General features: G+C 29.7%; 3 protein-coding genes across 7 annotated transcripts; 2 read left to right on the plus strand and 1 right to left on the minus strand.

Annotated features, from left to right (window-relative positions):
- The first annotated feature begins 1312 nt into the window (after positions 1-1312).
- On the plus strand, positions 1313-5733 carry LOC136780215 (uncharacterized). Of its 3 annotated transcripts, XM_066738444.1 has the most exons (7): positions 1313-1501; positions 1575-1887; positions 2740-3031; positions 3106-3312; positions 3400-3769; positions 3860-4057; positions 4896-5733. In XM_066738444.1, the coding sequence occupies exons 3-7, from the start codon at positions 2940-2942 to the stop codon at positions 4902-4904; spliced, it is 876 nt and encodes a 291-aa protein (XP_066594541.1). In that variant the 5' UTR covers positions 1313-1501; positions 1575-1887; positions 2740-2939; the 3' UTR covers positions 4905-5733. The 3 variants fall into 3 exon arrangements, with proteins under 3 accessions (XP_066594541.1, XP_066594539.1, XP_066594540.1); XM_066738442.1 differs by having other exon boundaries at positions 3860-5733; XM_066738443.1 differs by having other exon boundaries at positions 1313-1887; positions 3860-5733.
- A 1819-nt stretch (positions 5734-7552) lies between these two features.
- LOC136780216 (neuroguidin) lies at positions 7553-12555 on the minus strand. Of its 3 annotated transcripts, none has more exons than XR_010823734.1 (5): positions 12407-12555; positions 11297-11837; positions 10843-11193; positions 10000-10695; positions 7553-9511 (listed from the first exon to the last, which is right to left on the minus strand). XR_010823734.1 is itself a non-coding variant. In XM_066738446.1 (4 exons), the coding sequence occupies exons 1-4, from the start codon at positions 12413-12415 to the stop codon at positions 10670-10672; spliced, it is 927 nt and encodes a 308-aa protein (XP_066594543.1). In that variant the 5' UTR covers positions 12416-12555; the 3' UTR covers positions 7555-10669. The 3 variants fall into 3 exon arrangements, 1 of the variants encoding a protein (XP_066594543.1); XR_010823735.1 differs by having other exon boundaries at positions 7553-9215; positions 9334-10695; XM_066738446.1 differs by having other exon boundaries at positions 7555-10695.
- A 730-nt stretch (positions 12556-13285) lies between these two features.
- TM9SF4 (transmembrane 9 superfamily protein member 4) lies at positions 13286-16798 on the plus strand. The gene is made up of 10 exons (XM_066738411.1): positions 13286-13495; positions 13559-13809; positions 13890-14036; positions 14102-14260; positions 14329-14606; positions 14676-14894; positions 14966-15123; positions 15201-15460; positions 15531-15714; positions 15787-16798. Exons 1-10 carry the CDS (start codon positions 13493-13495, stop codon positions 16024-16026), a joined length of 1899 nt encoding a protein of 632 aa, XP_066594508.1. The 5' UTR covers positions 13286-13492; the 3' UTR covers positions 16027-16798.
- The last annotated feature ends 77 nt before the right edge of the window (positions 16799-16875 follow it).

A 16875-nucleotide genomic window follows, 5' to 3' on the forward strand; every position in this document is an offset into this window, starting at 1 on the left:
ATAGATAAACAAAAATGGATCAGATAAGTTATTTTATGTTACAGTTTATGTATCTATTATCATATAAATTGTAAGATTTAGGGCAAAATTCTTTGTTAAAATATTTATGAATTTTATAGGTACTCTGGTTGAGGATCATATAAAATAATTCTTCAGCTTAAAGGAACGATATATAAGCCTATAAAATTAAATTCTGTATTAATTTTTTAGGTGAGTAGACAGATATTATCCTTTTAGTGCTCCTTTTGAATGTATATCATTATTGCATGATAATTTGCTTTCTTCTTCATATTTTCAGATAATTGGGCATTGCAAAAAAGAATTTGATGCTTGATGAAACAATATAGTGTCCTCAATAGAAAGAACAAGAATAAAATAATTAAATATATGAAAGTATTAAGAGGTCTAGTTGAAAAATATTAGGACATTTTTAATATAAAAGTCCTAATTTTCTCATAAAAGAGTTATTTTAAATAACACATTCTGTCTAGTATGCAGCGGTGCACTCAGTACCTACAAAGAATATGGAAATTTTTTATGTCGAGATATCAATTGAATATCCTAAGTATTTATAGGTATTTTTTTGTGTATAAAGTTTATGCCTTTACAATTTTTGTGTTTAACACATACTATATTTTGCAATACTTTTATTATAATTTCTTTATCAAAATAGACATGTGTTTCCTCAATCTTCTCTGAATTATCTATGGGCCACGCAAGAGTTTTCAATTGATGAAAGGATATTACTTCATATATATGAAATTAAAGCCAGTCTACGAAAAGGTAAATAAAACAGTGTCAAAAGGTAAAGCTTACGCATGCCCCATTTCAAACCAAAAGTTATATAACATTCAAACTATATTAATAGGTATACAGATTCTGAAAAGCAACTGTGCAGTGTAATTCAACAGATTTATGGATTTGTAAGTATATATTAAAAATAACAAACCAATTTATTTATTTCATTATTTTTTATCTGTTTTTACTATTTTCAGCTCAGTGATGTGCCAGAATATGAAAGCAAAACATGAAATATAGAAAGGCGATGGGATAAAAAGAAGTAATTTATTTGCTAGAGGAATAATGAATTTTTATTATAAATGATAATGAGACATACCAAAGCAAAAACACGTTTTTGGAAGCAAATATGATTCACTGCAAATCAATGGCAACTACCTTTATAAGTGATAGTACCAAAAACATATTAGATAAGTTATTTTCTATTACTATATTAATGTGTCAATTATTAGTAAGATTGTTAAAATGTAGAACGAATATCTTTGTTCAAAATACTCCTATATTTCACAGATTGTCTGAAGAAGTTGAATTTGTGCAATTTCAGAAGTTTAAAATAAATCATAACATACGATTTACAAAAATAAAGCAACAGATGGAATAGAAATAGAAGGCATGAAATAAAATGGAGAATAATTGATGCTTTACATAAAATTAAAATAATTATTATCTTTAGTGAAACTGGATATTGGAGAAATACTGAGGGGTAATAAATAATAATTAGTAATTTAAAGTGTTTGAAGAAATACTGTTTATTCGTTTGAAATGTTAATTTATAGGTATTGCAATTCATTTTGGATAAAGTGGTTCATAAATAAAACTGAATAACAGGAACGTATGAGTATATGCAAACTTAACAATATAAAATAAATGCAACTGATGTGGCTTCAAAAGTTGCATGTAGAAGGAAAAGAGAATGTTAAAAATACAATTGGTTATCAAATTAAGTGAGATAGCAAAATATACGGTAAAAGAATACTAATATATGCTTCCACAGTAATATATATTTTTTATATTGTATCACTTTAGAAACTTATTTATTTATTTTTCTTCTATTGTTTTTTACGAAATGGCAAGAAGTTTCTGAATGAGGTAATTAAAGTTTCTATAATTAATTTTTTTATTTTTAGAACTTGCTTTCATTAGCTCTTGGCCTATTATATTATATATAAGTACAGGTTATATCACCAAAGCCGCACCAGAGATGAAACAAAAATTCATTTATCTTCGTAAATAATATAAGAGACATTAAATTGTTATACATGATGTTTTTGAAGCTCCTTTGTATTTGCAATCAAAAAGGGCTTATAACAAAAATTAAAAATTTGTATAGGTACAGAAATAAATGAATTTTAAAGTTTCCCTGTGGTGCATCTTCGGTGATTCACCCTGTATATACATATATTATTCATGACTGTATTTGTTAGAATTTAATTGAATAATTTGCTTTAAAAAAAGTTAGCTATGCAAATGAATTGTCTAACTGTATCAAAACAAGTTTCTGAAAAAAGTCACATTAGAAATTAAACGTTTGATTATCAGATAGAATTGTATTTTCTTATAATTAAAATTTTTGCTTTCAAAGGGTGTTAATTAAAAAAAGAATTTAAAACTATTACAACTGAAAATGTGGAAAATATTCATGTGCATTATTAATTTATTTCATAATTATGAAATAATATTTACATTTACATATAATATAGTAAAAAAGTAAAATTAAAAGACAGAAAAATCAACCTTTCGAAAATAAAAGGAAAATAATATTTAGATATTAATTTAAATAAACCGCGGTTATTATACAGGGTGTACTGCTTAAAACAAAACCAGATGTAATGTTTATCTTCCAATTGTAAGAGTTATCATTTTATTCAGTAAACCTCTTTGAAATTCTTCTTTTATTACATTTTAGAGCTCTTATCTGGAAAAAATTAATATTTGTTATAGTTACAGAGATAAATAAATACACGGCTTGTTTACATCCAGTGCATCATTTGAATTGGTACACCGTGATTATCAATGTTCACACACACACAAAGTAGTATATAACTATTATTTTTCACCTCTACTCTTCTTTAAAAGCATACATACATTGATTACATATTCATTTGAAATTTTTTATTAATATATTTAATAATTGTAAAAAGATGGATCATTCGAAGAAAAAGATATGTGAAAGAAAATTATGGTTATTTAATGGATATCGATATCACATAACCAAGACGAAAAATGGAAGAAGGTAAAGTTTTATTATTCTTCAACAAAATCAAAGTTTATAAGTATATTAAATAGAAATTTATTTTTCACCTTAAGATATCTAAGGTGCATAAAATATGCACAACTAGGTTGCAGAGCTCATGGTATATATTATAATAATGAGTTTAGAAGTTCAAAAGAACAACATAATCATGAGCCAGAAAGAGAGAAAAATGAAAAATTATCATTTTATAAAAATATGTTAACAATTGCAAAAACAAGAGGAACAAAACCGAAAGATATATACAATGCAGCAATAATGAAGTAATAATATATGTTATTTGTATAACTGGTATTTATGTAGTCGAGTTAAGTTTTATAATTAATATTCCTTTTCTTTATATTCAACAGTCAGCCAGAAATTCAAAATATTATTAGTTTTCCCTCCAGTCGACGAACGATTCAACGATACGTGAAACAATCACAAAATATACATAATATTAAACTAAAAGATAAGACATTGAAGGAACTAGCAGAGAGTTTAATTAAAAATAAGGAAATATTACAGTATACGAATAATAATAAAAATTATGAAATAAGCGTTAAAATTATTGAAAAATTAAATAATTACAGTCTGATTTTTTATGATAAAAATTTCATAAATAATATGAATGGTGATATCTTGTTCGTTGATGGAACGTTTAAATGCGTTCCTCAACTAAAAGATAAAAACATGCAGTTAATAACTGTGTTGCTAAAGGTTGACAATGATTCTGATAAAGTTCGTACATAATTTACTTATATATATATACACTATGACATTATTTCTTATATATATATATATATATATAAATTTTTAATAATTTTACAGGCTTTACCATGTATTTGGGTACTCATGAATAACAAACTACAGGAAAATTATATAGAAATTTTTCAGTTTGTCAAATCCACGTTTCCAAATTTGAAGCCAAAAGTGGCAATGACTGACTTCGAGATAGGTTTCAGGAATGCCTTGAAAACAGTATTTCCACATATAATAACTACACATTGTTTCTTCCATTTCGCTCAGGTTCGCAATGTTTTAAGTAATATTTCAATTTTATGGTTCCTTCACCACACAATTAACACTGTCATTATATATTTAGAATGTATTTATATAATTTTGTAATTTTAATTATATTTAAATTCTTATGTTTTATAGGCTTTAGTGAAAAAAGCGCAAGCATTAAATATAGTTAATCGACAAAAAAATAAGTTAACTTATCCAGAGTATTATATTGTTTTAAAAAAATTAATATATTTAGCTTTATTACCAGCTAACCAAATAGTTAATGTTTTCAATTCATTAAGAGCTGAGGTTAATAGAGAGTTTGGGGGTTTTTTTAATTTATATTTTCAATATATTGAAAAATTTTGGTTGAAGAAGATAGGACCAGAAAATTTTTCAGTCTATAAATTAAGAAATAGGACTAACAACAAATGCGAAAATTACCATAGCAAATTAAGCAAAAATTTAGGGAAATCTCCTCATCCTACCCTCTTCCTAAGTATACATTCATTTCTTCAGATTTTTAATAATATTTAAAATACAAGAAATTTGCATGCTTATACTTACTATAGGTGGTATCAATGAACAGTACTGAAGCTGAATACTATATCTTAACTAAGTTCAATGGCTTAGCTCACTTTAACTTCTAATACAATGTTCAACTTGATATTCGATGTAAATAGTTGCTAAGTTGAAATTCGAATTTAGTTTTGTTTGTAGATTCCAGCCTATAACTCGATGACTTCTTGCATGTACTTATGTATATAGTTTCAGGCCTTCTTGCTATTAAGTAGAATATATGTATTCAGTGGATTATATTTCCTTTAAATAATATCGTTCCTTTTTTCACACTTTACAGACCAATTAAAATTATTACTAAAAGAAAATAGAATTATCACAGATTCTATACAAAATAAAACATATAAAAGCAGAGAGACGAACAAAAAAACAAAAGTAAGAGACGAAGAAATTATAAAATTTTATAAAGAATTAGAAAATATTTTAGAGGATACTAATAAAATTCCCAAAGAAAAATATATTATTCAAATATTTGAACAAATGAATGAAATAAAATATTTGAAGGAGATTGAAGAAAATAAAGTAAGACAAGCTATATTAAATATAAATGCCACAAATATTGTTAATACAGAAGCAATTGAAAAAGCAAATCATACAATACCGTATATTACAATAAATACAGTTAGTGAAACAGATATTTTAAACGAACTTATTTCACTAAAAAACAGATATTTAAATTATAGCAATGAATTAACATTTCTAGTCATTAATAATAATCAATAAAATATAATTGAGCATCCAAAAACGTATTTACTAAAGAGATTAAAAATTGTTTATGTATAAAATAAAAAGCTAAATTATACCATATTTTAATCGAAATTCCATTTTAGTTTATTGACCCATTCCTCTAACTGTATCTTTCAATATCTTATTTATGTATTTTTGTGCGACTACTGCTTCATTATAACACTATTGTCATCTCTTTCTCTGTCCAATTATATTACAATTTAAAGAAAGGGAAGTAGCCAGACCACTATTTCCTTATTTTCCTTAGTAACATTTTAATAGTCAGATTTCCTCTCTTCCATGTTAGAACTGGAATTATTTTGAATTATCCTCAGACAATCTGTGAAATATAGGAGTATTTTGAACAAAGACATTCGTTCTACATTTTAACAATCTTACTAATAATTGACACATTAATATAGTAATAGAAAATAACTTATCTAATATGTTTTTGGTACTATCACTTATAAAGGTAGTTGCCATTGATTTGCAGTGAATCATATTTGCTTCCAAAAACGTGTTTTTGCTTTGGTATGTCTCATTATCATTTATAATAAAAATTCATTATTCCTCTAGCAAATAAATTACTTCTTTTTATCCCATCGCCTTTCTATATTTCATGTTTTGCTTTCATATTCTGGCACATCACTGAGCTGAAAATAGTAAAAACAGATAAAAAATAATGAAATAAATAAATTGGTTTGTTATTTTTAATATATACTTACAAATCCATAAATCTGTTGAATTACACTGCACAGTTGCTTTTCAGAATCTGTATACCTATTAATATAGTTTGAATGTTATATAACTTTTGGTTTGAAATGGGGCATGCGTAAGCTTTACCTTTTGACACTGTTTTATTTACCTTTTCGTAGACTGGCTTTAATTTCATATATATGAAGTAATATCCTTTCATCAATTGAAAACTCTTGCGTGGCCCATAGATAATTCAGAGAAGATTGAGGAAACACATGTCTATTTTGATAAAGAAATTATAATAAAAGTATTGCAAAATATAGTATGTGTTAAACACAAAAATTGTAAAGGCATAAACTTTATACACAAAAAAATACCTATAAATACTTAGGATATTCAATTGATATCTCGACATAAAAAATTTCCATATTCTTTGTAGGTACTGAGTGCACCGCTGCATACTAGACAGAATGTGTTATTTAAAATAACTCTTTTATGAGAAAATTAGGACTTTTATATTAAAAATGTCCTAATATTTTTCAACTAGACCTCTTAATACTTTCATATATTTAATTATTTTATTCTTGTTCTTTCTATTGAGGACACTATATTGTTTCATCAAGCATCAAATTCTTTTTTGCAATGCCCAATTATCTGAAAATATGAAGAAGAAAGCAAATTATCATGCAATAATGATATACATTCAAAAGGAGCACTAAAAGGATAATATCTGTCTACTCACCTAAAAAATTAATACAGAATTTAATTTTATAGGCTTATATATCGTTCCTTTAAGCTGAAGAATTATTTTATATGATCCTCAACCAGAGTACCTATAAAATTCATAAATATTTTAACAAAGAATTTTGCCCTAAATCTTACAATTTATATGATAATAGATACATAAACTGTAACATAAAATAACTTATCTGATCCATTTTTGTTTATCTATAATTGTTGTGATTTGCAATGAATCATTTTACTCCAAAAATTTATGTTCACTCTCATAACCCACTTCATTTACACATATTACTAATACATACATAAAACAATATGGCACCTTCAGCTTCTAGTTTCCAATCTATGAATTTTTCGTGATATCATGTTTGTTGCCAACCTCTTAGCACAAAAATTACTAGACCGTTCGGCAAATTGTCGCCGTACCAAAATATCCATTTATATGTAACTTATATATTTCAATACTGATGATTTCATTATTTCTTCTAATCGATTAAAAATTAAATAATTTGAATTAGAATAAAAAATTTATTTTCACTAATAAAAAACAGCTTAGTAGAGATTAGAGAATGTGAAGTTCCCTGAAAAGTCTCTATTTTCACAGATTTCAACTTATTGATGCAGCACATTTTTATCTTCCTTTTTATACTTAAGAAAATAAAAAAAAAAAAATTCTCCACTGATCAATAATATTTATTAAAAAGGGAAAATCATGAACAATTATGAGCATGCTTTACATAATTATTTTATTCGAAAATTATTTTTTCTTTATAGAATAAAAACTCAAGAAATTTACTCATAAAACAAAATGTAGGTAGGAAATATGTGACATTGAAAACATTTTATTCAGTCAGTAAGAAGCGTTCTACATGATGATAATTATAATGAATTATGATAAGAATAATAATTCATTCATAATAACTGTTTATAATATACAGAGGTAAACTCTCTCGTACCTTCAATTATAATACATAAATAATAGTAAATTTACCAATAAGCACACAAAACAGCTCATACCTCAGACCCTTTCTCATTGTATCTCAATAAATAATCCTTAGCTTGTCATTTGCTGCAATGTTATCGTTAGTCTTCAGTGGTATTCGGCAGCATTGTTGAATTTGAAGGACTACGTTATATTTCAGTAACAGTTATGTTTACATTTATCGTGCTTTGGTTTGTACAATTGTAAATTACCTTTAATCAGCAATCAGGTATACAGAAGTTAAAAATGCTTTGCTTTCATTAGGAACAAATCCTATATATCTTAGTAAAATATCAACAAGTCAAGGCTAAATCTCATAACAATATTTCAGTATTTGCAGTTATTATAAATAAAAAGCAACTGAATAATGTAAACATAACTGGATCAAGTTTGCTATAGTAAATCCATATTTCTATTGATTTGAGGTAGTGTATTAAATGTAATCCTATTATCTTGTTTTTCTATGCTGTGTGCGGATATGTGTCTCGTATGAATATTTCTAACACCCATATTCTAAACTACTTGTCCAAAATATTAAAAAAATATATAGAGAAAATACAGAAGGTCCAGATACGCTCAATATCCCGAAAATTAGGAATGTTATGAAAAAACTAATTCACATATATAGTTTTAACACTTTTGAAAATCAATCAGATGGCTTTATTGATTTGATCTTGGGAGTATAGTGAAGAACATATGATAGTCACTTAGATTATTTTAAATGTAAATCTACATTTTTTGCATACTCCAGTAATTGACATACTGGAAGCTATCCAAAACACAAAATTAATATATCATTTAATTTTAGCATTTACCAGATATTTGGATTCTTAATTTTAGGTAAGATTGAATTAGTTTAATTATTGAGCTTTTGAAATTTATTGCATTGCAAAGTTGTATGTAATACAACCAGATGAACAACACAAAACAAAGAAATATAACAGTATTTTGGACCATAGTTAATACCTGTATAAGGGTGTTAAAAAATAGTTGTTCATAAATGGAGTATAAGAAAAGTAAATACCAGGCAAGTCTTGAGACGATTTTATTATTTTCTTAGTTTTCACGACTCTACTTTCCTTGTTTTACTAATTTGCAGAAGCAGCTAGTATAAGGTCTCAAAACTATCCTATTATTTAACATTTCAACTTCATTACCAAATACGACAAGGCTGCTGACATTAGGCTTGCTAGCACTTGTAAATAATGCCCAGCAATTGTGCTATTCTGTTATTATTATTTTCTCCTTTCTTTCATTAACTATTATTCCATGAATAGTTTATCACATTTTAATCATTTTCACAGATTGCAAAAGAGAGGATGCGTGCAACGTCAAATCATACCAAGACGGCTCAATCTATGAACACTTCTGTAAAAAATATAATATCTATGGATGGTTGAGCCCTTGGTCAGCATACACACAATAAATTAGTATGCTTTAAGTTGATGCGGATCACTTCTGGAGGAACAAGAATTGGATATTAATAAATAGTAGTAATAGTATTGTATAGTAGCAATAGTAGTAGTAGTAAAATCCTATTAGGACTATTTGTGTAAAATTATCTTCGTGCCCATACCCAGTCAGAGAAAAGCATCCTGGGCTTATCAAAGATTAGTCATAAAAAATTGAAATCTATTTCAACACTGGAGGCCATAATCGACACCCAGAAACTCTGCAATAGATATACCTTATCTCAGAAGTAATTATCGCTCTAGTATTTATTCAATAGCTCAGAAGTCGCACGTTTCCTCTCTCTAAAAAACCAAACACCATAAACAAAAAGTTAATTGATAATCGACAACAATTTTGAATTTTGACATATTATTTCAAGTTATCCTTATATCATGAGCAATATAAGTTTAACAACTTAAGAGTAATTTTCCTTGCATTTCTTTAGCTTACAAGAGAACATAACAATTACAATGTTCATTTCAAACATAAGAAACTTAACACAAATTACGACTCACGTCAAGATGTAATAGCCTCAACAGTTCACCAGGGGAAAAACACAAACAAAATTTACATATAAGAGTAAAACTATCAGCTACATCACTACTCTAATATAGCGAGAAAATCCTAAGACATGTGATATCGCATTATGAGTATTCTTAGAATTTCATCTGTTGTTACATCTAAAATTTTTCTTGCATTCAAAAAATCTTTTTCTTTTTCTGTTGATCTAAATGTTTTGTGAATGTCTTGTGATTTTTACGCTTCAGTAACAATTAATTCAATATCGTACCTCCTGCTAAACCAGCCTTTCATCCCGTTTTCCAATAGCCGGAGAATATCTCAAAATAAAGCAGAGAGAGAGAGCTCTCCACTTTCTCAACTTGTACGCGTTAATTTACAATTTTAGATCTTGGAGCCGAAAACCATTACCTCCCATCAATCGTCGATCAGTTTAAAACGATCGCGCATTACGTTGTTAAATTAAATAAGCTCGTGTGTACCTTGATATAATTAGTATTAGACCCCCTTTCCGTTTCTCCCCCTCTTTCTCTCTCTTTTTTTCTCCCGCACATCTCTAATGGACTGCTTCAACTCCATAGATAAAAATTGATTTTTTTAGACAACAGTTAAAGATTAAAATCATTATTAACTATAAGTATCAATTACACGACCATTAGTATGTCTTATACAGTAATAAATTACCATCGTGCTATTTTATTTCACCGTTGACAGTTGCTTTAATTTTTTTTTCCTAGATCTTATTAGTTTAGTTAGCGTAACTTAGTTAACGAGTATTAGTGGCGCCTGCATTTTTATCTTTTTTTTAGTGATTTTTTTTAGTTCAAGAAGAGTTCAAGAAAAGTGTTTGCGTTTAGATTTGTGTATGCTCTTTTTACGCTTTTATCTTAAAGTTAATGATGTACGAAAGTCTTAGCCCCGTAAACTACCCCGGTTCGAATTTAATGATGTCTCTTTTTTTTGAAACCTGAAAAATATTTATGGATTAATATAGGTTAACACTAAAATTACACCATTTAACTGTTCATACTTTCGCTCTTAAATATAGCTATATTTGTTGGTATAGTTAATTTAAATGGAACTACTATGAATCAATAGATATCAAACAGCTTACTTTTTTTTTTAGCTTTGCCTTTTTGAGCCTTTCTTTTCTTAACACTCATGGATGACGATTCTCCAAAAGTAGTGATTTCATCACCAAGTGTACCCAAAGTTGTCATTTGACGGTGCCTATGCTTTTCTTGTTTTGTGACTGGCAAGCGAATCATATAATTTTCTTCGTATTCAATTTTCCGTTTGTTCTCACGTCCCATACTTGCCTGCTTCTCACTCAAATCTTGCATATCTTCTACAGGAGCATCTAAATACTCCTCTTTCAACTCCCTCAACACTGCACCCGATACTGCACGTCTACGAGCTCTTTCGCCTGCTTTACGTATTTTGTCCGCTACCGTTTCATCGCCATCTAAATATAAGATAAAAATTATGAATCATTCAAACATTTTTTAAAGATAATAAAAACATAAGTATATTTCAATAAATTTTATCACTTGATTAATGACTCTCACCATAATGCATAGCTGCCAATTTTGGAGGTACGTAAATATTTGATTTTCTAGATTTGGCAGCAGACTTAAAGCCTTCTGTGTCACACTCTTGCTCACTGTCTGAATCCTCATCAAAGCTGTCAAGTTTGGCAATCAGAGCATCAGGATTAGCCTTAAAATTACTAGGATCATCGCTATTGGCTGTACCAGTAACCGCAGTCTTCACAAGCTTATCTATTTGGTACTTAAGTTTGTGATCTATTGGTCGGATTTTTTCTAGGACCGTTCTAATCTCAATCAAACGGTCTATCGATGGATCACCCTCTATACGCTCACCAGAGCATTTTCTTAATACAACATAAGTTAAATTAATAAGATAAGAAAGTAACATATGATACTTCATCTCTAGAAAACTGAGACCCTTGTCTGTAGAGATTTCTCCATTCTTAACTCTTACGAGCATGTTGTCCACAAGCTGATTTACTTGCAAGACATTGGCATTCATCTCCCCCAGCAGACGAAAAGCCTGGGGGAGATCTCTTTGTTCCATTTCATCAATTGCCTGAAAAAAATACTTAATAAGTAAAGCATGGAATCAGATTAGATTTTAAATATAAGGAAATAATCTTCTTTTCAAATAGAATTTATTAATTTTTTTAAAAGATTTGCTTGAGGTTTATCTATTAAATTTTTATTTTAATAATAATTAATGAAAATATTGTTCTTATATCACAAGTCGTCTAAAAAGTATTGTTGGAAAGATAAACCATTTTTTCCAAAGCGGGATTAAGAGGTACGAATTTTTTTCATATATTAGAAGGGATTTATACGATTTTTCACGGCTGTCAATAAAAAGCGCGTGAAAATTCATTCATAGATCGATGATTTTTCCCGGGAATTTCCATTGTAAAATCGGGCAAATGATTTTCACGTAGAAAAATGTCCGCCCCCGAGAGTGTTACGGGGTAAAAAAGTGCAATAATCTGCTGCCATCTTTCCTATTTACTAATGGATGACAGCGGAAAAAAAAACAATGAAAAATTCCCAATAGACCCGAGAGAATAGTCGGCTGATTTTTCATGGGCAGCAAGGCGCCGCTTGAAAAAAATATTATAAAAACTTTCCACTCACCTGTACCATTGTTTTAAAATGAAAATTAACCGAATATACGCATATCTAAATAACGTAAACTTGTAATTAAACGAGTCCCCACGTGGGACGATATTTTCCTTTTCGAGGGTATATTTTTTCGCTTGGAAAAGCCTGGTCAAAACACCAACTCGTTCTCATTTCACTTTTGCTTGTAATCTCCAAAAAATCCATGCCGACTATCAGAAAATCGATCATTATTTGCACTACAAATTTTCCAAAAGCAACTGTTAAATTTTTCCAAAAGATTAACAAGATTTTTTTTATAAAAATTCGGGCTTTACTTCCTTTTCCGATCAAGCGGATTAAAAAAATGCGGGAAGTTTAAACAATTACAAGGCTCAACATGAAAAATATTCTGTTTTTTTCTGCTTTTCTAGCAACTAAGCTAGGCAATTTTCATCGTGCCTTTCTAGGTTATGGAAATGCTTGTTAACTTTTACCGATAGCTTGGAAAATTCAGATTTTTCAGAGGTAAACTGTATGAGTGACCGGGCGACTTTTTGTTGCCAATGAACTCGTCGTCGTGGGAGTCACGCTAACTTTTCTTTTCGTGCTAATTGGATTATAATTTTAAATCAAAAACTGCAGGAAAAAAAAAAATTTTTTTAAACTGTAAAACCAGAAAGAGTCCTTTATTAAATAATCCGATTGTTAGAAAAAGGATTTTGGAAGGCCTACTTTTTTTTCATCTCTTAGCTTTCTTTAGGAGTTTTACACTAGAGCTAGGGAATTTTTGACGTATTTCTATGTTTAAAGAGTTATATGGGTGGAGAATGGGTTGGTTGGGGAAGGGCGAAGGGCGAGGGAGGGGCAAATCGTCAGCACAGGCCGAGGCCACAGCTCAGCCTCAGGGCTCACTCAGGGCGCTCAGGGATTACGGCTTAAGAGTCTGGCTGGGGCTGGAGGCTGATCAGTCAGTTTTCGTTTCGAGGTTAACTTCGGTTTATACAGAATTTCATTTTTGAGGACAGAGAGACTAGAAAAACGAGAGGCTTGACGTAACAAATAATAAAAGTTATAATTTAAGTTCGGCGTGGCGCGCTTTCAAGATAATCACGTCTTAGAATGGTAATTAATTGTGTGTTTACAAGTGTGTGAGAGCGTCGATCTTTAACTATTATTTCTTTGTAGGATAAGTTGAGAAGAAAAAGTATTCCATTTGTATTGATATGTCTTTTAATAGAGGTGAATGGGTTTTACGTGCCTGGCGTGGCACCGGTTGAATTCAAGAAAGGTCAAAAGATAGACGTAAAGGCTGTTAAAATGACCAGTACCCACACGCAATTACCTTACGAGTATTATTCTCTTCAATTTTGCATCCCGAAATATGGAACATTTAATTATAAGTCTGAAAATTTAGGAGAGATTCTGCGCGGGGACAGGTATATTCTTTTCGTTAAGCTATATGAAAAATGAATATATTCTTGCTGTTTATATAATGTCTTCAATAACATTGTTTTAGAATTGTAAATACCCCGTATGATGTCTTTATGGGAGAAGACATAAATTGTAGATTATTGTGTAATACCGCTTCAGAACCAATCACCTGGGATGATACAGCAGCTCAGATGGTCATAGAGCGCATTCAGCATGATTATTCTGTACACTTGTAAGAGCACTTGAAAATAATTGCAATTTATAGATATTGGTTGCTTTAAATAATATAATTTTTAGGTTAATAGATAACTTACCAGCAGCAACAAGAAAAGTACATAAAGATTCAAATAATTTCATTGTTTATCTTGGATATAAATTAGGAGGAGTTATTGCAAATAATCAAGTTTATATAAACAATTATCTGAATTTAAAGCTGAGCTATCACAAACATGGAGAGTTAGTATCGTAAAATTGTAAATAAATAATTTTATTTTGTTCTACATAACTTACATTATTATTTACAGAAATGAGTTTAGAGTAGTAGGATTCGAAGTAGAAGCCAAATCAGTAGATATAAATCAATTAACATTTAATAATGATAAAACTTGTATTATTCAATCTGAGATTTCACCTCAAATTGTAAATCCAAAGGGAACAAGCCTGTATTTCTTATATTCTGTTGAATGGAAAGAATCTGATGTTAGTTGGGCAAGTAGATGGGACATTTATTTAGGAATGGGTGATGTAGAAATTCATTGGTTCTCCATCATAAATTCGCTCATTGTTGTATTTTTCCTCTCTGGTAAGTAGATGTATAACCATTTTGAAAGTGGTAACATTTAAATATTTGACTATTTAATTTTCTTGCAAGGTATTTTAACAATGATAATGGTCAGGACTCTGAGGAGAGATATAGCAAGGTATAACGCAGGTGAAAGTGATAGCCTCGCGAGTCTAGACGAAACAATTGAAGAGACTGGGTGGAAATTGGTTCATGGTGATGTCTTTAGGCCGCCAATAAATTCTCGTTTATTTGCAGCAGTGATTGGTAGTGGAATACAAATTTTCTTCATGGCCTTGATTACAATCTGTAAGACTACCTCATAATTTATACAAGGAAATTTAGATAATTTAAATTATGACATAAGAATTATTTTATAGTCTTTGCTATGCTTGGAATGCTTTCACCAGCCAGTAGAGGGGCTCTTGGTACTTGTGCGATATTTTTATATGTATTTTCCGGATTAGTAGCGGGCTATTTCTCTGCTCGCTTATATAAAACTATGAGAGGACGCGAATGGAAGAAAGCGGCGTTGCTGGTAAAATTTACAGAAGTTACAAATATCAAAATTATATTTACATTAGATATATTTATGTAAAAATTTTGCAATTGCAGACTGCAATGCTTTACCCTGGGGTGGTTTTCACTACTTGTTTTTTCTTAAATTTCTTTATTTGGGGAAAGCACAGTTCTGGAGCAGTTCCATTCACAACTATGCTAGCACTACTTTGCCTATGGTTTGGAATTTCACTACCATTGGTATATCTTGGATACTTCTTTGGCTATCGTAAACAACCCTTTACACATCCTGTTAGAACTAATCAAATTCCAAGACAAGTACCAGATCAGCTTTGGTACATGAATCCAGCCTTATGGTAAGTTTTAAAAATTTATTGAATATAATATTGATAATAGCAAAAATTCATTAAAACTGTATGATTTCAGTACTTTAATGGCTGGAATTTTGCCATTTGGAGCAGTTTTCATAGAACTATTTTTCATACTAACTGCTCTATGGGAGAATCAGTTCTATTATTTATTTGGTTTCCTATTTCTAGTGTTTTGCATTCTAGTGATATCTTGTTCACAGATATCAATAGTTATGGTATACTTCCAGTTGTGTGGAGAAGTAAGTGAATTCATTAATAATGAAAAATTACCTTAAATTGAGTAAACTGATATTTTAACTTGTTTTGTACAGGATTACAGGTGGTGGTGGAGGAGTTTTGTTGTCAGTGGAGGATCAGCTATTTACGTTTTAGCTTATTCAGTTTTCTATTTTATAACCAAATTAGAAATAACAGAATTAGTTCCTACGTTAATGTATTTTGGTTACACAGCATTAATGGTCCTTACTTTTTGGCTATTAACCGGTACAATTGGATTTTTCGCTGCGTATGCGTTCATTAGGAAGATCTATGCGGCCGTGAAAATAGACTAGTCAAATTGAAAATTTAACAAGTGGTGTAAGCGATTTTCTTTTTCTATCTGTGGAAAATAAGAATGTGAAGTTTTAATAATTCACGTGCAAATTTCATTTAGATTTTTCGTCTAATTGTATAATGCGAGAAGACAAAAAGTTGTATATACAATCTGTATGAATGATTTGAAATTTAGACATTATTGCTGAGAAATAGTGCAAACATTTGCTTAGCAAAAACAAGTATTATCAAGCTAAGATTCGGATTAATAGTCTAAGAGCTGGCTACATGTCGAGCAACATGCCTCGGTCCATGGAATATTTTACATGGAAAAGGTTCGATCGACATCCAAAAAGCAAAAGCCCGACCGTCAGAAGGCGCACAGGAAGATGTATGCGTGGGCGGGCGTTCAATCAAGTAAATTTTCCGACAAAAAAAACTGACGATTGGCAAGACTGAAAATTTACAGAAATATTGAGGAACACGTGGAAAAGCAAGGAAAAAATTGTCAGAAGGCTAAGTGGAAGATAAAGGGTTGTCAGAAGCTGCAAAAGTTGCGAAAAATGTCGGAAAATTTACATAATTGAACGCCGGCCCACGCATACATCTTCCTGCGCGCCTTCTGACGATCAGGCTTTTGCTTTTTGGATGTGGATCGAACCTTTTCCATGTAAAATATTATATGGAGCGAGGCATGTTGCTCGACATGTAGCCAGCTCTCCGTCTCTAAGTGTATTTTTCACCATGATGTTAGGAAAATCGAATATTTAATACATTCAAGTTTTTTAAATATGGCTTATCGATTTTGTTTTTTTTTCTGATATAGAATCACTTGCCCAATAGATGAAGAGTTTAGTACTTTGTTGTAT

The sequence above is a fragment of the Prorops nasuta genome, unplaced genomic scaffold, assembly GCF_024137725.1.
Source record: "Prorops nasuta isolate Cenicafe-Biocafe unplaced genomic scaffold, Cenicafe_Pnas_1.2 PNAS00018, whole genome shotgun sequence".
NCBI lineage: Eukaryota > Metazoa > Arthropoda > Insecta > Hymenoptera > Bethylidae > Prorops > Prorops nasuta.

Excerpts from the sequence above, each read along its gene's own strand:
- LOC136780215 (XM_066738443.1), top strand. The coding sequence starts at position 2,940 with ATGGATCATTCGAAGAAAAAGATATGTGAAAGAAAATTATGGTTATTT. Across the intron at positions 3,032-3,105 it reads AAGACGAAAAATGGAAGAAG|ATATCTAAGGTGCATAAAAT; the intron begins GTAAAGTTTTAT and ends TTTCACCTTAAG. Across the intron at positions 3,313-3,399 it reads TACAATGCAGCAATAATGAA|TCAGCCAGAAATTCAAAATA; the intron begins GTAATAATATAT and ends TATATTCAACAG.
- LOC136780216 (XM_066738446.1), bottom strand. Across the intron at positions 11,194-11,296 it reads ATTGGCAGCTATGCATTATG|ATGGCGATGAAACGGTAGCG; the intron begins GTGAGAGTCATT and ends TCTTATATTTAG. Across the intron at positions 10,696-10,842 it reads AGGCAAAGCTAAAAAAAAAA|GTTTCAAAAAAAAGAGACAT; the intron begins GTAAGCTGTTTG and ends AATATTTTTCAG.
- TM9SF4 (XM_066738411.1), top strand. Across the intron at positions 13,810-13,889 it reads GAGATTCTGCGCGGGGACAG|AATTGTAAATACCCCGTATG; the intron begins GTATATTCTTTT and ends ACATTGTTTTAG. Across the intron at positions 15,124-15,200 it reads GGAAGAAAGCGGCGTTGCTG|ACTGCAATGCTTTACCCTGG; the intron begins GTAAAATTTACA and ends TTGCAATTGCAG.